Source organism: Antrostomus carolinensis, unplaced genomic scaffold (genome assembly GCF_000700745.2).
Source record: "Antrostomus carolinensis isolate BGI_N321 unplaced genomic scaffold, ASM70074v2 scaffold23524, whole genome shotgun sequence".
In the NCBI taxonomy this organism is placed as follows: domain Eukaryota; kingdom Metazoa; phylum Chordata; class Aves; order Caprimulgiformes; family Caprimulgidae; genus Antrostomus; species Antrostomus carolinensis.
The window spans coordinates 1-21,117 of NW_010311743.1; the positions used below are offsets into that span (position 1 = coordinate 1).

General features: G+C 41.4%; 1 protein-coding gene across 1 annotated transcript; it reads left to right on the forward strand.

Moving 5' to 3' along the window:
- Positions 1 to 203: 203 nt before the first annotated feature.
- Positions 204 to 18,149, forward strand: BUB1 (BUB1 mitotic checkpoint serine/threonine kinase; the record flags this gene model as incomplete). Its single annotated transcript, XM_010166837.1, has 23 exons — positions 204 to 348; positions 1,418 to 1,614; positions 2,573 to 2,613; positions 2,875 to 2,981; positions 4,165 to 4,214; positions 4,319 to 4,509; positions 5,752 to 5,912; positions 6,258 to 6,583; positions 7,617 to 7,669; positions 8,202 to 8,339; positions 9,332 to 9,424; positions 10,111 to 10,201; positions 10,594 to 10,675; positions 11,352 to 11,532; positions 12,082 to 12,160; positions 12,674 to 12,897; positions 14,142 to 14,282; positions 14,946 to 15,061; positions 16,408 to 16,569; positions 16,771 to 16,928; positions 17,022 to 17,199; positions 17,442 to 17,548; positions 17,954 to 18,149. Coding segments are annotated over 23 exons (3,217 nt in total), but the record flags the coding sequence as incomplete, so codon positions are not given.
- Between the last annotated feature and the right edge of the window lie 2,968 nt (positions 18,150 to 21,117).

A 21,117-nucleotide genomic window follows, 5' to 3' on the forward strand; every position in this document is an offset into this window, starting at 1 on the left:
CTGGAACAGGCTGCCCAGGGAGGTTGTGGAGTCTCCTTCTCTGGAGACATTCAAAACCCGCCTGGACGCCTTCCTGTGTGATCTCATTTAGGTTCCTGCTCTGGCAGGGGCATTGGACTGGATGATCTTTCGAGGTCACTTCCAATCCCTGATATTCTGTGATTCTGTGAGGTGGGGTTGTAACTTGCTGGGGTGTGTTTCAGGTACATGCAGTGGGTAGAAGGATGCCTTCCCCTTCCAGAAAAACAAAGCCGATTGCCTGCTCTCCTGGAGCAGCTTGTGAAGATGTTCTTAAGTGATGGGAGGTACCACCAAGATCCAAGATTTGTTAACTACTGCATTAAGCTGGTAGGTATATGCTTTTTGGGGAATTAAGCTATCCTAAAAATTTAAAGTTGCCCCACCGTTCTGGAGCTTTGTGACTGCAAAGAGCTGTGGGAGGAGAAGGAGCCCTCAGGGTTGTGGGATAGAATTCAGATGTATTGCTCTCTGCAGGAGCTCTGAGAATTATTCAGTCTTGCTGAAGGATAGCATGTTTTTCTTAAAGCTGTGTTATTAAGCTGTTATTAGCTGTGTTATTAGCTTCTGAGAGGTATCTTGTCTGCCAACTAGATTTATCTTTAGAAAATAATAGTTTCCTATGATGGTAACTAAGAAATTATTATGGGGTTTGATACTGAGAAAGCTGGTCATTGAAACTTTCTAAGACTCATTTTGGGGTTTTAGAAAGCAGGAATTCTTTATTGCAGTGCTGGACACACATGGAGATCGCTCTCCCAAGGTGTGTGTGTGTGTCTTTGTTTCAGCACACGTTATATTGACCTAATACACGCATATTCATTGAACTTCTGAGAAATTATCTATATATTCAAAACATTTCCTGTAACTATTTAGCATATGTAAATGTCCTTCACGCTTGCACAGTAAAAGTTGGTGATCTTCAATAGCCTTCATCACTGTATCCTCTGCTTGAACTCCTTTTTGATTCTGTGCAGTGTTGTCTCTTTTACATGCTTGGGACAGTATTCCTTGAAGAATGTTTGGTTGTTAGTCTTTATCTATATGTTCTTCCTCAGGGTTAAGCGCTTCTGATAGTTTTATGTTAAAACATTTGCAAAAGGTCCTAAGGTTATCAGCAATTTGTGAGGACAGATATAATTTCATTCAAAGGTTGTTAGCATATGTAAGTATCCAACAACTAGGTGATAAATGCTCATTCCACGGTTATCAGCAGTTTTATTCAAAGGTTGTTACAACAGCTGGGTGATGTCTAAATCTAATTAAGCAAGCAACTAAGGCATCTATAAATCTTTTAATTTCTAATATATCAGAGTTTACTCTTTCAGTTTTTTTTGCCTGCAACTTTCTTGCATGCTTTTGAAAGCGCTTACAGCTTTTGTGTCTTTATCTTATGCAGGCGGAGTTCATCACTTCTCCAGGCCAGTATTTTGACTACCTGTATGGACAGGGAATTGGTGCAAAGGCATCTAACTTCTACGTTGCTTGGGCTCAGCAGCTTGTAAATGAAGGCAACATGAAGTGTGCAAGAGCTGTCCTTCAAAAAGGACTTCACAACCAGGCACAGCCTCGAGAGACCTTGCAACAGCTGTGTTGGTAATTCTGATGTGTATTTTACTGTTGAGCTATTCAGGTAGTGTACAGTTATTTCTTTTTCCTTGTGTGCATGTGCCCTGTGCTATAGCAGAGGTGGATCAATGATTATTTTTGTTAAAAGTAGGTATAAGCTTAATAATTCTTTGCTGTTCAATCTTTGTTAGATGTTTTGGAGGAAAACTGCACCAGAATGTCTTCAGTGAAGTAGAACCCAGAAAGAAAATCCCTTTGTCGATTAATTTCCTGTCTAGTGTCTGTTGAGTAGATCTAAATTATAAAGATACATAACCTGGCCTGCTCCAGGCAGCTTACCTTGCAAATACTATGTGTGAGCTTCATTACTTGGAAGCTCAAGCAAGTTGGCCATGCTAATGACACCTGGCTTTTTAAGTTAGGGACATCTGTATGCTTTCCACAGGCTGTAGCTCACCCTGGAGCTGCCTGTGCTTCTATTGGCACTGCCAGTTGAATGCAAACTTCAGCTGCTGCTTAACTTGAACCCTCTTTGGTTTTGGTTTGTGGCCATAGCTGGCACTGCAGTGAGATCAGACATCAAATTGCTGATCTGAGCTGGATTTTTTTAGTGCACCTTGGGGATACGTTGACAATAATATATATATCCAGTTTCTTGTCCTTATTGCACAGTACTTAGGTGAGAGTGGGTGCCTGTTAGAGTTTAGCATTTAGCTGTTGGAAGCACTAGAGTTGGTGCTTATCATGATGAGATGCGTTCCCTCTGGTGATGATAAAACAAGAATCTGATTTCCATTACTGCTGCCTATTGCAGGCTTTTTCATTTTTGTGAATGTGCAGCTAACAGAATGTCCCCATGCAGTAATAAGTGTCCTGTAACTAACCTGAGTTTTTTAGTGTTACACTTCATGGTATGATGACTGTACAGGAAATCAATGAGGGACAGGTAACTTAATGATAATAACTGACACTTCTCTCAATTTAGCTGGCTGCAGAATTATGATCCTCGGAATCCTCCTTTGCAAGGTGAGCTAAAGATATCTGCCTGCATGCTGTAGCTCAATTAGATGAATCTTTTACCTCGATCAGAGTTTTGTTACTGAAGAAAATAAGTTTCCTGTAGAAACTGGTAAATTTTTTTTCCTGTTTTCCTGGCTATATTAAAAATTATTAAGGCGAGTGTATTCAAAATGAGGTATTAGTTTTCTAGTGCTTAAAGTTAATATAATTTCATAAATGAGAAAATTATTTCTACTCAGTAAGGCAAACCTATATTATCTCTCCCAGGTGCTGCTGTTATAAAACCACTTCAAACTTCTCATGCTGCAAATCAAATGCCTCCTCAAAAAGGTCTTTCAAATATTAATGACTCAGTGTACGCATGCAAAAATCAGGTAAATAACTATTAATAAGTGACTTAGACATTCTGGGGAAAAATGTGGAACCCTCACATAAAATTTCCATTGATGAACTTGACTGAAAAAGAAAGATAAAATATGCTAACTACATCTGGTGTATCTCAAAAATGTTACTGATGTTTTTATGCTGTAAACATTGTATTTTCATAGACCTATCTCAACTGGGAAGTATTGGGAGGTAGTTTTTAGTCACTTGACACATTTCCAGAATCATGGGCAGAGTGATCCATCCAGCTGGTTAGCATTCTTTAGAGGAATAATATTATAGAGAGACTTGGTGCCAGTCATGCTTCTTGGAAACTGCCTATGCTGAATTTTCACTAAATTTAAGTTACTAAGTTGTGTCCCCCTGTAGTTGTATTCCTTCACCCCCTTCCCCACAATAAAACATCAAAAAAGCTACAGTACTACTTGTAACTCGTTTTAGCTCAGTACCAGAATGCAGCACGCTCATTTTTCTGAGGTTTGGCAAAGCTAATTGCAACTCTTCACAGCCTTTCTGTCACAGTCAGATGAAAAGTGAACGGGGGTGAAATTAAAGACTGAAAGACTGTGGGTAGGAAACTGATGTAACCTTTCTCAGCTTGATCCTGTTTTCTGAACTCCTTGTGACTCTTTGAGTTTGATATTGCCTACAAATACTGAAAGATATCTTGGGTGATGGAGTAGAGCTTAAACCTTACTATGCCTGCTGCCTGTTCCTTAGCTCTGAGGTTGGATAGCCTGTCAAAGAAAGAAACTGTATGAGGCTACTCAGTCTGTTCTTAATGAACCCAGCTGATCTATAACTTCCATTCCTGTTTTTTGGAATAGAAACTACTCATTCAGCTGTTCCAGTGTCCTTCTGGACTGCAGTTCCCAGAACTACATCTGTCTCTCTTAATTCTCTGGGATCTTGTTTGTCTTCCAAAAGCTCTCAGAGATTATAGCAAACTGTTACATGGCTAATTCTTCAGGATGAACTCCCTCAGGCTCTGAGGACTTGTAGAGCTCTGTTTCTGATCTGTTCTTGCCATGGTCACGGTCAGAATTGTCATCTCTTCAATCAGAATTAAATATTACAGCCTTTGTGGTTGCTGGTCTTGTCAAAATGGATGCTTAACTATAATACTGAAATTCTTTTTTAAAAAAGTTTTTTGTTTCCCCTGCCCTGCTTTAGGGTCCTGATTCTGCTGGTGCTCAGCCCCATTCTGGTGGAAAAGAAGAAGTGTAAGTGTTTGGGTTTTTTTAAAGTCACGCTGTGGCAAAGTTAACACACTTCTAGAATCAATCGAATAAACTTGAGTAGAGCTTTTTCTTATTTTTCCTCACAGAAAGTATGTTACGTACATCTCCAAATCTGAAGTTCTTCCTAAGTCGTCATCTACTCTTGTTGAATGTGAGCAAGTTGTGATGTATGATAAAAACCTGCTCATCTGGGAAGGCTCTGAACTTTCCTTTGAGGAGCTAAGAGCCAAGAGATACTTCAAGAAATACGAGCGCCTCAGAAGACAGCAAGAATGGGGTATTCTTCTCTTTCCATCTAGCTGTTTCAGCAGCATTCTCATGTTCTTGGAAAACTAGTACTTGGCTGCATTCATTTCTTTTCAGCCTCTCTATTGATGTCTGAAAACTTTCTCAAAGCCCAGGTTAGCATCTGCGTATAGAAACGGGGTGGGGTGAGCTTGGAAGCATCGGGTAACATGCCAAATGCCTGACATGGATATTTACTGTTTAAGCTCATTCCTTGGGTTTGTCTTTTCAAACCTATGTTGTCATAAAGACAAATGAAATGGGAGGAAAGCGTGAGCAGCTCTTAGCTGTACTAATTACCCTGATGTGAGCTCTAGCTGCAGCTCTCTGCCACCTGTAACTCAAGATCGAGAGTGTCTTGGTTCCTTTCAGTGGGCTGTAATCAGAGAGAGCCCAGAGAATGCTTTAAACTGTTATATGGTTATATATGATGCCACACTTAGTCCTTCATCAGGACTGAGTCGGTGAAAGGCATACTGCAACAAAGAGTGACCCTCTATCTTCACTTGGCCTTCTTGGCAAATGAAGCTGTGGGGTGCCCCTTGTATAGTCAGTGATGATACACTTGTAGCTGGGATGGTCTCGAGGCAAAGTTTGTAATGAGAGGTAATACCTTTGTTTGCTGAATGATGAAATTTTGGAGAAAAAGCAGGTGGGCTTTCAAGCAGACAAATTAAGTCTTAGAGAAGCAAAACCAAAACTGAGTGCAAATAAAGAGCAACTGCTCAGAAGTGAGTTTGTTGTGTATCTGACTATTTATAGGAGGGGAAAAATGTTGCCAGGGGATGTTGTTGGATGAAAAGTAATAATCTCATTTGGCAACGGAAGAAATGGATAAATCATAGTCAGTGGAAAAGGGAGATGTTCAATGGGAGGGAAGATGCTAATGCATTTTTAAAACACGTGGTTGAGCCTGGCGCCACAAGTACACACTAGGTGAGAGGTGGGCTGGTCTGTGAACTCTGCTACAAAGCATTAAGGCTGCTGCTGGTTGCCAGGCCAGTGCTGAGATAGTGTTGTGTAGCCCTTCTCCAAGGGATCAGGACTGAGGTTAGACACAGTGGGAAATATCTGCTTCTCCCAAACTTATGCCTCTAGATCTTAGTGTTGTCCTGCAGTTGCACAGGCTATATATATCTAAATTTTAAATTCCAGCAACTTGTAATATTTGTGTTGAGAAACTAATTTGCATACTGATTATCTGTTTCACTTAATACCATTGTTTAATCCTTAGAAGAAGAAGAGAGAGACTCCATTAGGAAAAAAGAGTCAGCTGTCCTTGAACTGCAAGCCCTGCAGCAGAAGCTGGAACAGCTGACCCAGCTCACCAAAAGCTTGGAGGAAACTAGACTGGAACCAGCATCTACAACATCAGCTGAAGCAAATAAGACAGTGGTAAGTATGTGCTATGATCCATAGGGGCAGTCCTCAAGCTTGTCTGACAAAATTTAACCATGCTTTAGACAGTAGCCAGAGCAGATTGTTAACCAAATCTGTATGTCAAGACTGCAGTACCTGACTAGTATAGATACCTGGCATAACTTTAAATACTTGATGAAATATATTTTAATTGTTAAACCCAAAAAGTCATTTTTGCTTCTCTGTGATTTAGTTTTAGTTGCATATGAGAGTTCTCTTATGCATGAAAAACTGTTCTAGTTGTGCAGAAATAGAAGGGAAAATGGCAATGGCTATACTTGGGGGTTTTTGAGTGTAAAAGAATATTTCTTATCTCTAAAGGTGCATCCACATGTGACACCCCGTGCAGCTCTACAGCAGAACTGGATGGCATCTTCTCAAAATTCAAATCTGCAAAGTGCCCAAGGTCTGGGGCCAGACCAGCTTCAATCAACTACTTTATCGTCCACTGCTCCTACACTGCAGTCAGTGAAACCTGTTGGCAACTGGATGACATCAACCTCCTTGTGGGAAGCAACATATAAGAAGGATGCAGTCAAAACTCAGCTAGAGCTTGGAGAATTGCAAAACAGTTTGTTACACCCTCCATTCAATAACGTTTCAGCTTGGGAACAGGCACATCCTGACTCAGCTCTCACTGGAGAACAGTATGTATGAACAGGCTAATTCTTGCTCTGCAAATTGTGCAGTCTTCCATAACTGTACTTCAGCTGAGAATTAACTAAAAAAGTCTTCATTCTTCTGAAAAAAAAATCTGAAGTAGCCTGTGGAAACCAATATTTAGACATCGATCAAACTTAAGTAACTTAGAGTTCTCATTTCAGTTTTTAATCACTTAACCCTTTTTTTTAATTGCAATGGCTAAGAGGAAATTCAGGGTGAAGTAATTACTTCAGTAATTACTGAAATAATTATCCAGCATTGCTGTCCCTGGCATGCCTGAAATAAACAATAGAATATACTTAGTTCATGCAGATCCCATAAATTACATCTTAGCCCTCATGGTCTCCAGAGAGGAAAAAAAATTGCTTGTATTTGTCTTCTGCACTCTTGCTTGTGTAACTTCGCTAATACAGGAAACAAAATTGGGGGACAGAGGAAGAAACCTGTGTTGGCAAAACAAGTGTGACTGCATAGGCTTGGCCAACCAGAGGAAATGGAACCAGTTGTCGGAGTTACTTGGAGGCAAACTGTATCCAAGAAGAGTATTTAATGCCAGCATTTCAACCTTTTTAAAGGACTGCTGCCTTTCATGTTTTATACCTGTAGCAACTGTATGAGGAAATTTCTGAGGGCAGTCTGTAATAATATTCTTAGTCACACAAATGAAGCAAGTAAGAGGTCCTTTAGAATCACAGAATGGTGGGGTTGGAAGGGACTTCAGGAGATCATCTAGTCCAACCCCCCTGCCAAAGCAGGTTCCCTACAGCAGGTTGCACAGGAAAGTGTCCAGGTGGGTTTTGAACATTTCCAGAGATGGAGACTCCAGAACCTAGAAGAGTCATTCATGGGGAAAAAGCAGGATGACTAGTTGCTGTCTGTCTAGGATGTTTTCTTGGTTCTAGACTGGGAAAGGCCTCGCTGCTGCTTAGAGTGCAGTTTTGCTAAGTCCTGAGCTGAAGCTGGAATTTAAATAATAGCTTTTATTTGAGGCTCATGTTCTTAATCTTTCCTTTGAAGGCACCCTGACAAGAGATCCACTGGACTAACTACTTCTGCAGACTTGAAAGAAGGTAATAAGCCAAGTTTTGATAAAGACTGGTGCTATTGGTATGACTGTTACTGGCCTGGGATGAATGGCATGTGGCTACTAGTTCCACCCCTAGCTAAGCTTTTTGACTTTCTTGGCTCCATCCCTGCATGTTTGGACAATGTCTCTGTATCCCTTCCATGGAGCCAGTTCCTGTTTCCACCTTCTATGCAAGTCCTTTTTGTTTGAGCTCAGTCAGGAGTTCGCTGTTTGTCCTTGGTGGATTCCCGCCTACTTGACTTTCTGTGTCAGAATGGATCATTCCTGTGCATTGAAGACAGGGTCCTCAGAGGCCACCCAGTTGTCCAAAGTCCCTCTTGCCCTTCAGGGCAGCTTGCCTTGGGAACCTGCCAAGCAGATCTCTGAACAAGCCAAAATCTGCTCTCCCAAAATTCTGGGTTGTCATTCTGTTCCTCATCTTGTTTACTTCTCTTACTAACATTTTACTAGTTACTGAAATGTTAACAAACAATCCCAGGCTACTTCAGAAGTTATCTTGGTGTTCTCGTTTCTAGCATCTAGAGTTGGAAATTCTTCCTTTGCTTCTGGAAATGCTTCTCAAGCTACCCCAAACACCTCACTGGGAGGAGCAATGCAGGCAACGCCATTCAAAGTGCAACCTTCACCTACAGTGCATACAAAGGAAGCGTTGGGTAAGGGTCTGGAAGAACATGCTAGTTCCACTGGAGTTAATGGGATCTTGCCTGGTCATTTTAGTGGAGCTGGATATAAAAGGAGGCTATCTAATGATGGGCCTGTGCACCATTCAATCAAAGAGGAAAAGAAAATTAAATTAATACTCTTCTTCTGCGATTGTCTGGATGACCCAAAACCTTTGACCAGAAATAGATGCTTTAGTAATGTCCCAGCAGCCACATCCTGAAACTCCGGGGTAAATCACTGGTGGTACACCTGTCAGGCTTTTTTGGGCAGCAAGTTCTCTGAGCTGCTCTTGTCAGTACTGTCAGGGACTCCTGTTTCTGAGATGAAGACCTACCACAGACTAATGTGGAAGAATATTAGGAAGTTAATAAGTCAGCTCTGGTTGATGTTGAGCTTTCCCCAAAAAACAAGAATGACACATGCAAAAAGTCTTTGATTATTTCATGGACGTTGTTGGTTCTAAACATGGCTTTTTCAAAATCCTAAAAGGGAAATTGCAATTGTAATTTCTGATGTCAGATGTGGAGTAATAATATCCTGATACTGTTTTATCCCTTTAGTACTCTTCTGCCATGTTCTTCTGTTTGGTAAGCCTGTTAACCGTTACCACGTAGCAAACTGCTGCAACTGAATATATATCTGTAAAAATAATAATTAAAAAATAAAGCTATGATATTCGTTAGTCTTCAAAATATCTAAGAAGATGAAGGAGAATTTTCTCCTTTAGGAGAACTTGAAGTCTCATCTCGGAGAGGTGAAAAAAAAGAAGGCTATGGCATGAACAAGTATGTGTTGGCAAAGTCAGATCTTCCTGCATTTGTTCAGTTGTCTGCAGTGTTTAAATGCAATATGAAGGAATAATTGGTTATTGGCAAATGATAATAATTAATTGGCATTTGATTTAACTACTGCACAACAGAATAACCTCTGAAAATTTATTTTACTGAGGGTCATGTTCTTGTGGCTTTTATTTCTTTTTTAGGATTTCTCATGGGTATGTTTCAAACACCCATCTTGCCTGAACAATCTCTTGAAGAAAGCGAGGAGCAATTTGAAGTCTTTTGCAGAAAAACTGGTATAGCACTACTTATTTTTTCAGTCCATGATATTTCACTCCTTTGTTTCCTGTTTACCCCTCCTACCAGTCCTCATAAATTTGAGATAAGTAGTTGTTTGATTAGGTGTGAAGAAGCCACTTCTTTCCTGATAATGAATTTAATTTCCTGATAGGTTCTAAATTTTGATGCACAGTCTGAGAACAGCAGAAGCACTTTACTGCTAGCAGGCCTGTTAATGTGTGTATTAAACACATTGCTTCTCTGTAGTGACTTTCTGGGTATTTAAACCCTAACTTTGAAAAGAACACAGCTGGTCCTTCATGTTGAGCACTGCTTTTTTCTAAAACATTTTGCAGGCTGAGTGTTGGTATCTGAATTGCCATCTTATCCTTAACAGTTAAAATTGTCTGAAAACCAGGCAGTAGCAGTGGCTTGCAAGAGTAAGCACAGAGATATTTCACAACTGATCAGATGCAGCCTAGAAGGCTTCTCTACTGGCCAGTCCTGGTTTTGAGATAGGAAAATCTTCCCTGTTTCCAAGAGCTAATAGGGAGGATGAATTGACTGGCAATTCTGAGGATGTGCCTGGTCTAGCTGGATGCAGCCATGACCATCAGTTGCCTGGGTAGGCATGAAAATGTGGCCTTTGGGCCACCCAATCTTCTTTGGGTGAAGATAATACTGATTATCTCTTATTTTTAAGAGCCTGATGGAGGTCGGAAAGGTAACGTTGTTGCCCCTGTCATGCCTGCATTTACCATCTTTGAAGATGAGAATGAAAAAGAAAACAGCGGGTAAGGAGGAAAAAAGTAACAGCTGAGTTCAGTTTATTAAGAGTTCCATGTAGCATTGATTCTATTCCATATAATTTTACTGTGACTGTATTTGCAGTATCAGGATTGGCTTGAACACAATCACTAGCAGCTGTGTGGAAGTGGCATGAGAAAGTTGTAGCTGCTTCTCTGTGGAATTGCGCAACTTTCCTGTTTGGACAGCGTGCTTGAGATGCTTAATTTTCTGGATGGTTTGTTTCTTTGAGCTACTGCAACATCTCTTAAGTATCTGCAAATGGGATTCTTTATTAAAAAAAAAAAAAAAAAAAAAAAAAAAAAAGCCAAGTCTTTATGATCAGTCTGCCTGGGAAGGTTTTTGGGGAAAAGCTATTCTAAACTACCTGTTTTGTCAGGATCCCACAGCACAAAAAAAAGCCAGAAGAGCACAGAACAATTGGAGGACGTCCCTTGACTGACTGTACAGTGGGTACAGAAGTAAGTGTTTTGTCTTATTGTGACAATTAGCCTTGAAAGTGGGTTATGAAGTTATAGGGGATATTGGAGGTGGTTGTATTTATCTTTGTTCTATCTCAATCGTGCAACATTCTTATGAATGATACCTAGCTGAAGTGTAGATACCCTTTCCTATTTCCTGCCAAGTCGATGAACTTATTCAGTTGTTAATTTTCCCAAAATTTCTAGGAGCTTAGTAGCGGAGACCTCTATCTCTAGAACAAATCCAGCTGCAGTTCATGTGTAGATTTGGCATCTGTTTGGGGGAGAAAGGACAGGGAGTAAGAGACACTTAAAGTTCTAATAACCACCTAAGTTTTCATAGCCAAGGAGATGCATAAAACTCCAGGCTGTTTGAATCTAAGTGGTCACTTAAGTAATGAAATAGGCTTTTTCAGACTCTTATGGCAACTTTTTGTTGTCTAGCATTTTGCTGTGATATTGATTATTGCCAATATTCAGGTTTAATACAAAACTATGTAAACCTGTGATTTAGGTTGTGTTGCCAGTCCTTTATTTTTCTGATACTGTAAGTTGACGTGGGCAGACTCAGCATTATTGAAACTGACTGCAGAGACTGCTGGGAGGTTAGAGTGCAGCTCTGGCAGCATAGTTTTGATGGCTTAGTTTTAAATCTTTATGTATTTTTCTCATCTAGGAAGAAACAGGGACACCAGAGTTCTTGAAGGATGATTATACGGTGTGGAATGTACCAAGTAGTAATAAAACATTAGCTCCCAGTCCAAACAACACAAGAGACTTTGCACGAGCTGCCCAGCTTGTATCAACACCATTTAATTACCTGTCGGCACATCCACGACAAGCTTTGGAGGACAAAGGTAAAATAATGAATGCTTCAGGTTGAAAGCATCTCATTCAGTACGGAATAACACCATTTTTGTGCCCTGGTTACCTTGCAGGCCTTGCCAAATACCGCATAGGTATGGCTCCCACTTCTTGCAGCGCAGCAGCTGGGAGCGTGGGCTGGCCAGCACATAAACTTTCCAAGAATTTTTAATGGGGGGAATAAGAGAAGGTGGCGAGGGACAAGAGAGACTTTGATTGTGCTGTGGAACTGCTGTTCTGAACTGTTCCAAGGCGTTGTAAATAGTAAAAAAATTGACTGAAGTCCCAGCACCACCTTCTTCTGGAAGCACTTTTATGCTTCTCTGCTGCTTTTTAGTCTTGAAATACACTCCCTAAAGAAATCAAGCTATTGTCTTTCCTCATATATTTTAAAATAGGCTTGTGCAGTTCTAGTGCTCGTGATACCTTAGCAACTTCCACAGCTGCAGTGTGACTTAACCTTCTTGTCTTATTAAGAATGCTCTAAATGTACTTGTCTTTGAGAAAAATGAACACTTACTATTGTTACTCCCTTTTTTCAGCCTGTGGGGATGACTTGCCGCAAATGGATTTGGAGTTTTCTGAAGAACTGCACAAGCAGACAAAAACTAAGAAGCTAAGGTATGTCATGACTTGCTGAGATTTTCAAGGCTTGAGAGCACTAGGTAAATCTATGCCTGAGCTGACGATTCTGCTATGCTGCCATAGATGCAATTTTTCCAATTAATCTAGAGCAGTGTGTTTGTGTCAGACTGGCTCTGCTTAGCATACAGCTCAGCACTTTGTGGAGCTGAATGAACCTGGGTATGGTGATAATGCCCTTAAAAATGCTCCTATGATTAAAGTTTTCTGAAATGTTTAAATTTAAAGTTAACTGTCCAAAAAGTTTTAATGGTTGAATATATAAACCTACTGCTTTCTTTTCAGTATTGGCTGAACTTGAAAGTTATTAGACTATGGGTAGCATGATATGACCAAATCTTATTTTCTTAAGAAATGTCTATTTTATTCATCTTAATGTTGGTTATGGCCAAGGTCACAAGAGCTGACATTTGACACATTTTTGCTCACTGAAGATGCAAAAATACCACAGCAGTACTGCCAATTAATAATATATATTTTTTAAATACATAGCCCTGCTCTTGAACACATTGCAGAACAAGGTGAGCTTCAAGGAAACATCTTGAAACAAGGAAATGGAATTCAAGGAATTGTTTCAACTGCTTCTCAAAGATTACATGAGCAGACAGCCACGAGCAGAACTGAATATTCCTTGTCTGTTGGGGTGGACAAGATTTCCCATGAAAAGCTGTCTGGAACTGGGCAGGACAGAGCAGCTCGGAGTGTTAGAGCTGCAGGTACAGATCTTTGCCTACAGTTTTCTTCTGTCAAGTCTGAGACCCGAGTGGTGTCACGTTCTTACAGCAGTGCTTTGTTCGAACATGAAGGTGGTCACTGCAGGGAGCAAACTGTCTTGTGGCTTCTGCAAGGAGATCCCTGCCTATAAAGTGATGTAAGGAGGGTCAAGTGTGGGTCATACCTGTATTACGTGATGCCAAAGATGTTCTACAGTGCAGGAGTACTCGGGAGTACCTAAGGGTTCTTTGCTAGTTGACACTCAAATATTTCAGAAGCATCTGTCTTTCTGGGCAACTTTAGCAGGGAAGACACAGGTATGAAAGCTGAGGGAGTTGTTTTGTTTTGGTTTTGCTTTTCAAATCATAGAATGTATTGGGTTGGAAGGGACCCTCAAAGGTCATTTAGTCCAACCTCCCTGCAGTGAGCAGGGACATCTTTACTAGAGCAGGTTGCTCAGAGCCTCATCCAGCCTGACCTTGAATATCTCCAGGGACAGGACCTCCACTGCCTCTCTGGGCAACATGTTCCAATGATCTTCCACCCTCATATTGAAGAACTTTTTCCTAAAATCCAACCTAAATCTACCCTTTTCTAGTTTAAAACCATTACCCCTCCTCCTATTGCTACCTGTTCTTGTGAACAGTTCTTCCCCAGGGCTGTTATAAGGTCCCCCTGGAGCCTTCTCTTCTCCAGGCTGAACAGTCCCAACTCTGTCAGCCTGTCCTCACAGGAGAGGTGCTCCAGCCCTTTGATAATTTTTGTGGCCTCCTCTGGACATGCTCCAACAGGTACACATCCTTCTTGTGTTGAAGGCTCCAAAGGTGGATACAGTACTCCAGGTGAGGTCTCACCAGAGCCAAGTAGAGGGGCAGAATCACCTCTCTTGATCTGCTGGCCATGCTTCTCTTGATGCAGCCCAGGATGCAGTTGGCCTTCTGGGCTGCAGATGCACATTGGTGGCTCGTGTCCAGCTTTTCATCCACTATTATCCCCAAGTCCTTTTCCTCAGGGCTGCTTTGCAGCACATCATCTCCTAGCCTGTATCGATAACAAGGATTGTCCTGTCCCAGGTACAGGACCTTGCGCTTGACCTTGTTGAACCTCATGAGGTTCACCTGGGCCCACTTCTCCAGCCTGTCCAGGTCCCTGAGTATCAGTGATACTCATTCAATTATAAGCTTGTGTTACCTCTTTTAAGCTATAAGAAAAGTGTCATTTCAATATTCTTCTTCTTTCCATGTAGTCCTTGTTGAGAACCCTTGGGATAAGGAATTGATTTGCAAATTCTTATCAGAGCTTCCTAAACCACTCCACACTTATGCCAACTACTTTGAATGGAAATCGATTCTTCCATCAATCAGACTGAAGGCTGAATTCCCACTGGGTAAGAGTTTCTTCAAACATTTCACTTTAAAGCATTTCTTGAAGCTTTTCTGGGAACCTCTGAAATGTTTTTCTAATTCGGTTTACTTGCACATATATCCAGATAGCTTCCAGATTATCTAAACCTCAGATTTTAATTTAGACCTGCTTTTTTGTTTGTCTTTTGTAGCATACGCATATTTGATTAGACATTCTGAGTAGGGAATTTTTAGTTTTCCTTTCCTAGTAGTCTGTGACACAATTCTCAAACTTTGTATAGGAGAGCAGCGGTCCTGTGTCAACAAAATCTGTATGACAGTAATTGCAACACATTTGTGTGATTTAAACATTAATGTTTACTTTTTAAGGAATGCACTTTGGAATTTGATTACTTCCAGGGAGTCAGACTAAAATAGAAACACTGATTTGTTTTGGGTTTTTTTTTTTTTTTTTTTTTTTAGTATATAGCACTTCACAGCACTTTTGTTCTCAAGAGTGAGTGCAGACTCTCTTCAATGGAAAGGCTGGCTAGCAAGAGGAGACTTGTAGAGAAAGACTAGTGCTAGGGTTAAAGCCATAACTGTTGTTTCTTTTCTTTTTTCTTTTTCTTTCTTTCTTTTCCTGAGTAGTGATGTCTCTTCTGTGAAGTTTGCAAGTGGGAGTTAATGTTGTTAATCTCTTAAAGGCTCCAGCTCATTCCATGTGGACTGCTTCGTTGGAGAGGGAGCTTTTGCTGAAGTCTATCAGGCTTCCATTCTGGATGCAAGTAACCCTAGAAACAATCAGAAAGTAGTATTCAAGGTAAGTAGACTTGATTCAGAATAACTCTGCTGGGGAAAAAAAAGTTATTCTTATAGTAATGACACCTACCCTGGGTGGTTTCTGATGAGTTTTCTTATTTATAAATATGAAGTAAAGTCCATCCTCAAAGCCTTGGTTCAGTTTGAGCGCTGTGGTGTCTGATTCATTCTACAAGGAAAGTTATCTACCTGACTCAACTTGCCTCTTCATCTTCTCTTTATAAAGTAGTCACAAGTATCCTGAGGACTAAGAATTACAGCCAGGCTATCTTTCTCAGCTGAACAAAGGCAGCTACTTGGGCAAGTGCTCTTAGTCCACAGCAAACAGAGATGTGGTTTGATAATAAAATTGGTCTTGTTGCTAGACTGCACTAGAAGGGTCACTTTTTTTTCTTCCAGATACATGCCCACTAGCTTTCTGCAAGCATTTTTGCACTTGGGCTGTTTGCTGGCCGCTGGCTATTATGTAGACTTTGCTGGGTGATACCTCTCTGGTACGGTTTTATTAATAAACACGCTTATCTTGATGGCGATCGCAGATTGAGCAGCTCCCTCTCCACTCTGCTCTGTCTTCTTCCAGGCTGCTTCAGTGCAGGAATGAGCAACAAATCATTGATCGCATGTGTTTATATCAGAGCTCTTGCCAAAAGGGAAGTCTGTGCAACTGTGAGGTCAGCTTAGCCCAAAAGGGTTGTACTAGGTCATGCAACCCTATGTCTGCTGCTGGCTGAGAGGGCACGTGTACGGTTACTACAGTCTGCTGAAATGTGGTTATGTGATTGAGTTGACACACACACCCACAGCCTTTCCACATTAGAGCTATCTGTGGAACCTTTTTCTGGATCACCTCTGCAACATTTAATCTTTCAGAAAAAAACCCCCTTATTTTGTGTTAACACCTTAACTGAGAGCTTTCTAGTGTGTCAAGGTGAATTCAGGGGGTTTTTGAGTATCAGATATTCAGTGTAGCAGTGGAAATAGTAGGTGAAGGAATCAGAAGGATTTTCCTTTTTTGACTTCAAAAGCATTCTCTCTTACACAAAGTGTCTGTTGCCAGCAGAAGCATCAGTATTGGAGACTGACATTCTCAGTAACACAAAAGAAGAGTATAAACCAGAATGACATTTTGGTGTGTAACTGAAGACTTGATTCAAGAGGATTAATCATTGAGTATATTGACCTGAGGTTGATTACTGTAGAGTATTTTATTTGGTCAAGAGGAAAAATGCCTAAAATTTTTTTTAATGCCATTAAATAAAACCCAACCAAATGAACAAAAAACCCAACCCAAGAAGAACTGCTTTAATGCTAATAGATTTTCCTAGAAACTCAACTTTTTGGTTACAGGTCCAGAAGCCTGCCAACCCTTGGGAGTTTTATATAGCAACACAACTGGTAGAAAGGCTTGATCCAAGTATACACCATCTCTTCATCCACTTTTATTCTGCTCATTTCTTTCAAAATGGAAGCATTTTGGTTGGTGAGCTCTACAACTATGGAACATTGCTGGTACGTGTGATCAACTTGTGCTCTGGACTATCTATATTCTTTTTGGAGTGCTATTATATTACAATATTCAGATGTCTCCTCTGCTCTCCACTTTATAGAACTTCATTGTGAATGTATTTTGTGCTTATCAACACGGACCTTTAATTCCTATCAAATTGTTTTAGTGTAACTGATGCTTCTTTTCTATCTTTTTGTTTACAGAATGCCATAAACATTTACAAAAAGCTTCCTGAAAAGGTGATGCCTCAAGCACTTGTAATCTACTTTGCTGTAAAAATTCTTTATATGGTGGAAGAGCTCCACAGTTGCAAAATCATTCATGGTGACATTAAGCCTGACAATTTCATACTTGGAGAAAGGCAAGTATTTCCCTTTGCTACCTGAGATGTCAGCATATCATTATATCATAGCCTTGATACTTAGGTGATCACTTCATGTTGTCATGATTTAAGGTTTTTGGACAACGATACATGTGACATAGATGGTCTCTCTCATGGCTTGACGCTTATTGACTTGGGACAGAGTATTGACATGAAACTATTTCCTGAAGGAACTGCTTTTACTGCAAAGTGTGAAACATCTGGATTTCAGTGTATTGAAATGCTGACACAGAAACCGTGGAACTACCAGGTATGAGGTTGGATAGACAGCCTGAGTGTTTTGAGCTTACTGCATGTGTCTGGTGTGAATAAATGAAGTACAGAAATATTAGACTATTGCAGTAGAGTTGTAGATTCAGCTTGCTGCTTTAAGAACGCAACCCTGAAACCTCTTCTTACACGGCTTGCCCTGTTGGCTCCACAGTGTGTTTAATCTAATTTTTAGTGGCCTCAATACATTTTTAATATGAAACTTGCTTATACTTTGTTTAGACAGACTACTTTGGCATCGCTGCAACAGTCTACTGCATGCTCTTTGGTACCTACATGCAAGTGAAGAATGACAATGGTATCTGGAAGCCTGAGGGAGCCTTCAGAAGGTTGGTGTCAAATCTTTTCAAAACTTGCCCTTTTCTAGAAAGATACGTCGTTAGTACCAGGTTTCTTTGAGGTTAGTTTCTGTCACAGCTTTTGGCGTTGCTCGCACTTACTACTTGATGTCCTATAAACTGTGGGTTCAGTGCACGTGAACTGCTTCAGAGAATTCACTTATCTAAACATGGGAAGCATTTCAGCAGTGGGTGTCCTCAGCTTCTTGCTGCCTGGAAGGATGAAACAACAACTAACAAGGAAAAAAATCCCACTGATTCACTAAGCAGTATGCTGCAACAGAAACTGCCGCTGCTCCAGGCTGTAACTGGGAAGGGAGTGGGGTAAATACAGGAAATAGTATTTTAACAGCTTGAATTTAAAATATTTTTTGATGCATTTTTGTTCCTTTGCAGGCTTGCCAATGCTGACCTGTGGAAGGAGTTCTTTGAGAGCATGCTGAACATCCCCAATTGCCACAGCCTGCCCTCTCTAGGAGTTTTGCGCAAAAGGCTGAAGGACTTATTTTGCAAGTCGTATGCGAAGGAAATAAAGTTCCTTCGGAACAGACTTGTTGTGTTGCTCATAGAACACAAACGTTCGCGAAAATAAGCATTTAGTTTGCACAGTTACTGAGGACTGGCATCCTATTGATGTAAAATCTTTTTGTAATAAGTTGTTTTAGAAATAAATGTTCTTGGGGTTAACTTCAGGAATGGTAACTGGCATTGTTCTATGCTTTTGTGGAAAGAAATTATAGTAAAATTACTTGCAGTTTGGGAGGCATGGGCATGCTGGAGACTGTAGGCAGTTGGTGTAATGTGCATTTCTAAGGGGGGAAAAATAGCTGGTGAGAAGTATTGTACAGATGAAGTAACTGCTTTCAACCTCCCCTGGGATTTTTGAAAAAGCCCCTTGAATCATTCCTGTTGAAGGGACCTTGGGAAGTCTGCTGCTCTAACCTGGAAGCAAGGTCAGTGCTGAGTTCAGAGCAGCTACGCTGGCAACCCTCAGCTCTTGTATAGATGGCAGGAAGCGCGCGGGTGAGGAATGCAGTCCAGCCAGGTGAAGGGCAGCCTGATCTCTGCAGTGTAAAGTGTATGTGAGGTCTTGCAGATGATCACAGAATCGCCTCAATTGGAAAAGACCTTTAAGATCATTGAGTCCAATCATTAACCTCACACTGACAACCCATGTCCCTCAGCACTATGTCTACACGACTCTTCAATCCCTCCAGGGATGGGCACTCCACCACTGCCCTGGGCAACCCCTTCCAATGCCTGAGAACCCTTTCAGGAAAGAAATTCTTCTTCATATCCAATCTAAGGCCATTTCCTCTTGTCCTGTTGCTTGTTACTTGGTTGAACAGACCCACCCCCACTTCTATACACCCTCCTTTCAGGCAGTTGTAGAGAGCGAGAAGGTTTCCCCTCAACCTCCTTTTCTCCAGGCTAAACAACCCCAGTTCCCTCAGCCACTCCTCATGAGACTTGTTCTCCAGACCCTTTACCAGCTTCATTGCCCTTCCCTGGACACGCTCCAGCACCTCCGTATCTTTCCTGTAGTGAGGGGCCCAAAACTGAACACAGTGTGATGAAGAGGCCTTTGGGGAGGAGTGAGTTGTTGGAAATGGGAATGTAATTCCTGACTGAGACCCTGCCATTGTGGAAGACTCCAGCATCTCTTTTAAGAGAAGTGAAGGCAGCAATTGGAAGTGAAATAACATATAAAGTGGGCTACAAGAGTCTGCATTCATGTAGCTTTCCACACCTAATCAGGGAAAAACCCCATGGTTGGTAGGTGTAAGGAGGACAGGTTTTCTGTAGATGTCCTCCCAAAAAAGCTGCTGCAGATAATTAATGAACAGAAGGAAGTGCTGTTTTGAGTTGGCAACAAGATGAATGTGCAGGTGAGCAACAGTGCTCCGAGTATTGCAATTCTGTGAGGTTTGGGGCTCCTACATTCACTGCCCTTCTGCTCTGCCCTTTCTCTCAGGAACTTCTAGGCTGAAAGAAAGCGAGGTTCACAGATTAAATTTAGATTAGATAGGACTGAAATCACACTTGCTGCTTTTGTTAAAATCACTTCCAACTAGCCACAGCACAATTAGAGATGCGGAAAATCAAGAGATGAATATCTATTCTTACTGGCATTTAAAGGGTTATTTTCTGTTTGTTATGTTGGTTTGTTTTACTTTACTGTGGCAGAATATTGTGAAAATACTCCAGGGAAAATGCCAAGAAAGTTCCTTTAGAAGTGGCCCCTATTCCTTTTTATCCATTTTTACATTTTTTAGTTACAGTGGCCATACACCAATGTGCTGAATCACTGCTGCCTGTGAAAGTTACTCACTCGAGTTTGCATGAGGTTGGCTTGACTTTATAGCTATTTTGTCAAATGTTTAATGTCAAAATAACTTGAATTACTTAAATTTGACACAAACTCTAAAGAAATCTGGCAGGCACCTTGAACACACCAGCTCCACGGCAGCGTCTGCGCTGGGCTGTCTTCCTTGGCTTGGGAACAAAGGCTGTGCTCTCTTGGGTAAGAACAGACATTGCTTCTTTGGAGCAGTATCTGCATTGACTCACACCAAGCAAACATCTCGGACAGAAGTTTTCTCTACTTGCTTTATTTCAAAGCAAAATTTGTTCCCTGTATTCATTCTTGCAGCTGAACGTTTAAAAAGATACCAGGAATAGCTGGAAACGGCCAATAGACGCTGGAAAGGATGGATGGCACCTCTCAAGATCCTCTTGCCAAGGAATGACTTTTCTTTTTGTTTTTCTACATCCTTCAGTATTGCTAAGCTGAGCCTTGCTGCCAAAATCCATCTCTGACCTTTCACAATTGTGATCACTTTGGAGGGTGTCCTAGCTGGACCTGACCTGCCTTTCCTCTTCTGGGATTCCCATGTGGTGACAAAGTCTCAGCTGCCCCATCCTGGGACAAGCTGTGCCAACCACACAAAAGTCACAGAATCACAGAGTGGTGGGGGTTGGAAGGAACTTCGGGAGATCATCCTCTGCCAAAGCAGGTTCCCTACAGCAGGTTGCACAGGAAAGTGTCCAGGTGGGTTTTGAACATCTCCAGAGCTGGAGACTCCACAACATCTCTGAGCAGCACACCACAGCTTATTGCTGCTTTCACTCAAGCCTCTGCAGCTGCCAACTGATCTCACAGAATAAATGTTTGCGGGGCTTTGCTCCTCACAGGCTGGCAGCGCTCTGCCTTGGTGCCTTACAAATGGTGAGGAAAGGCAGTGTGCTGCCAAGAAGCCAGCAGTGCCAGGACAATCCCAGCACCGAGATGTTTCTCTTGCTGAGGATCTTCCCATCCAAGCTTAACTGAGGAGCCATAACCAGGAGTTATGGGACCTGGGGTGTTGAATACAGACGATAGCGTATGGGGGAGAGGAGAGCCAGCAGTGCTGCATGGGAAAATTAGTGCTTGACGTGCGTGTGGCATGCAAAAATACGGCATTTGGACTTTGCCAGCCTGGCTTTGCTATCTGCAAATCCTCCTTTCTCAAACTGCATATGGGACTTGTGTGGTCTTAATCTATTGAGAAGCTGGAGAG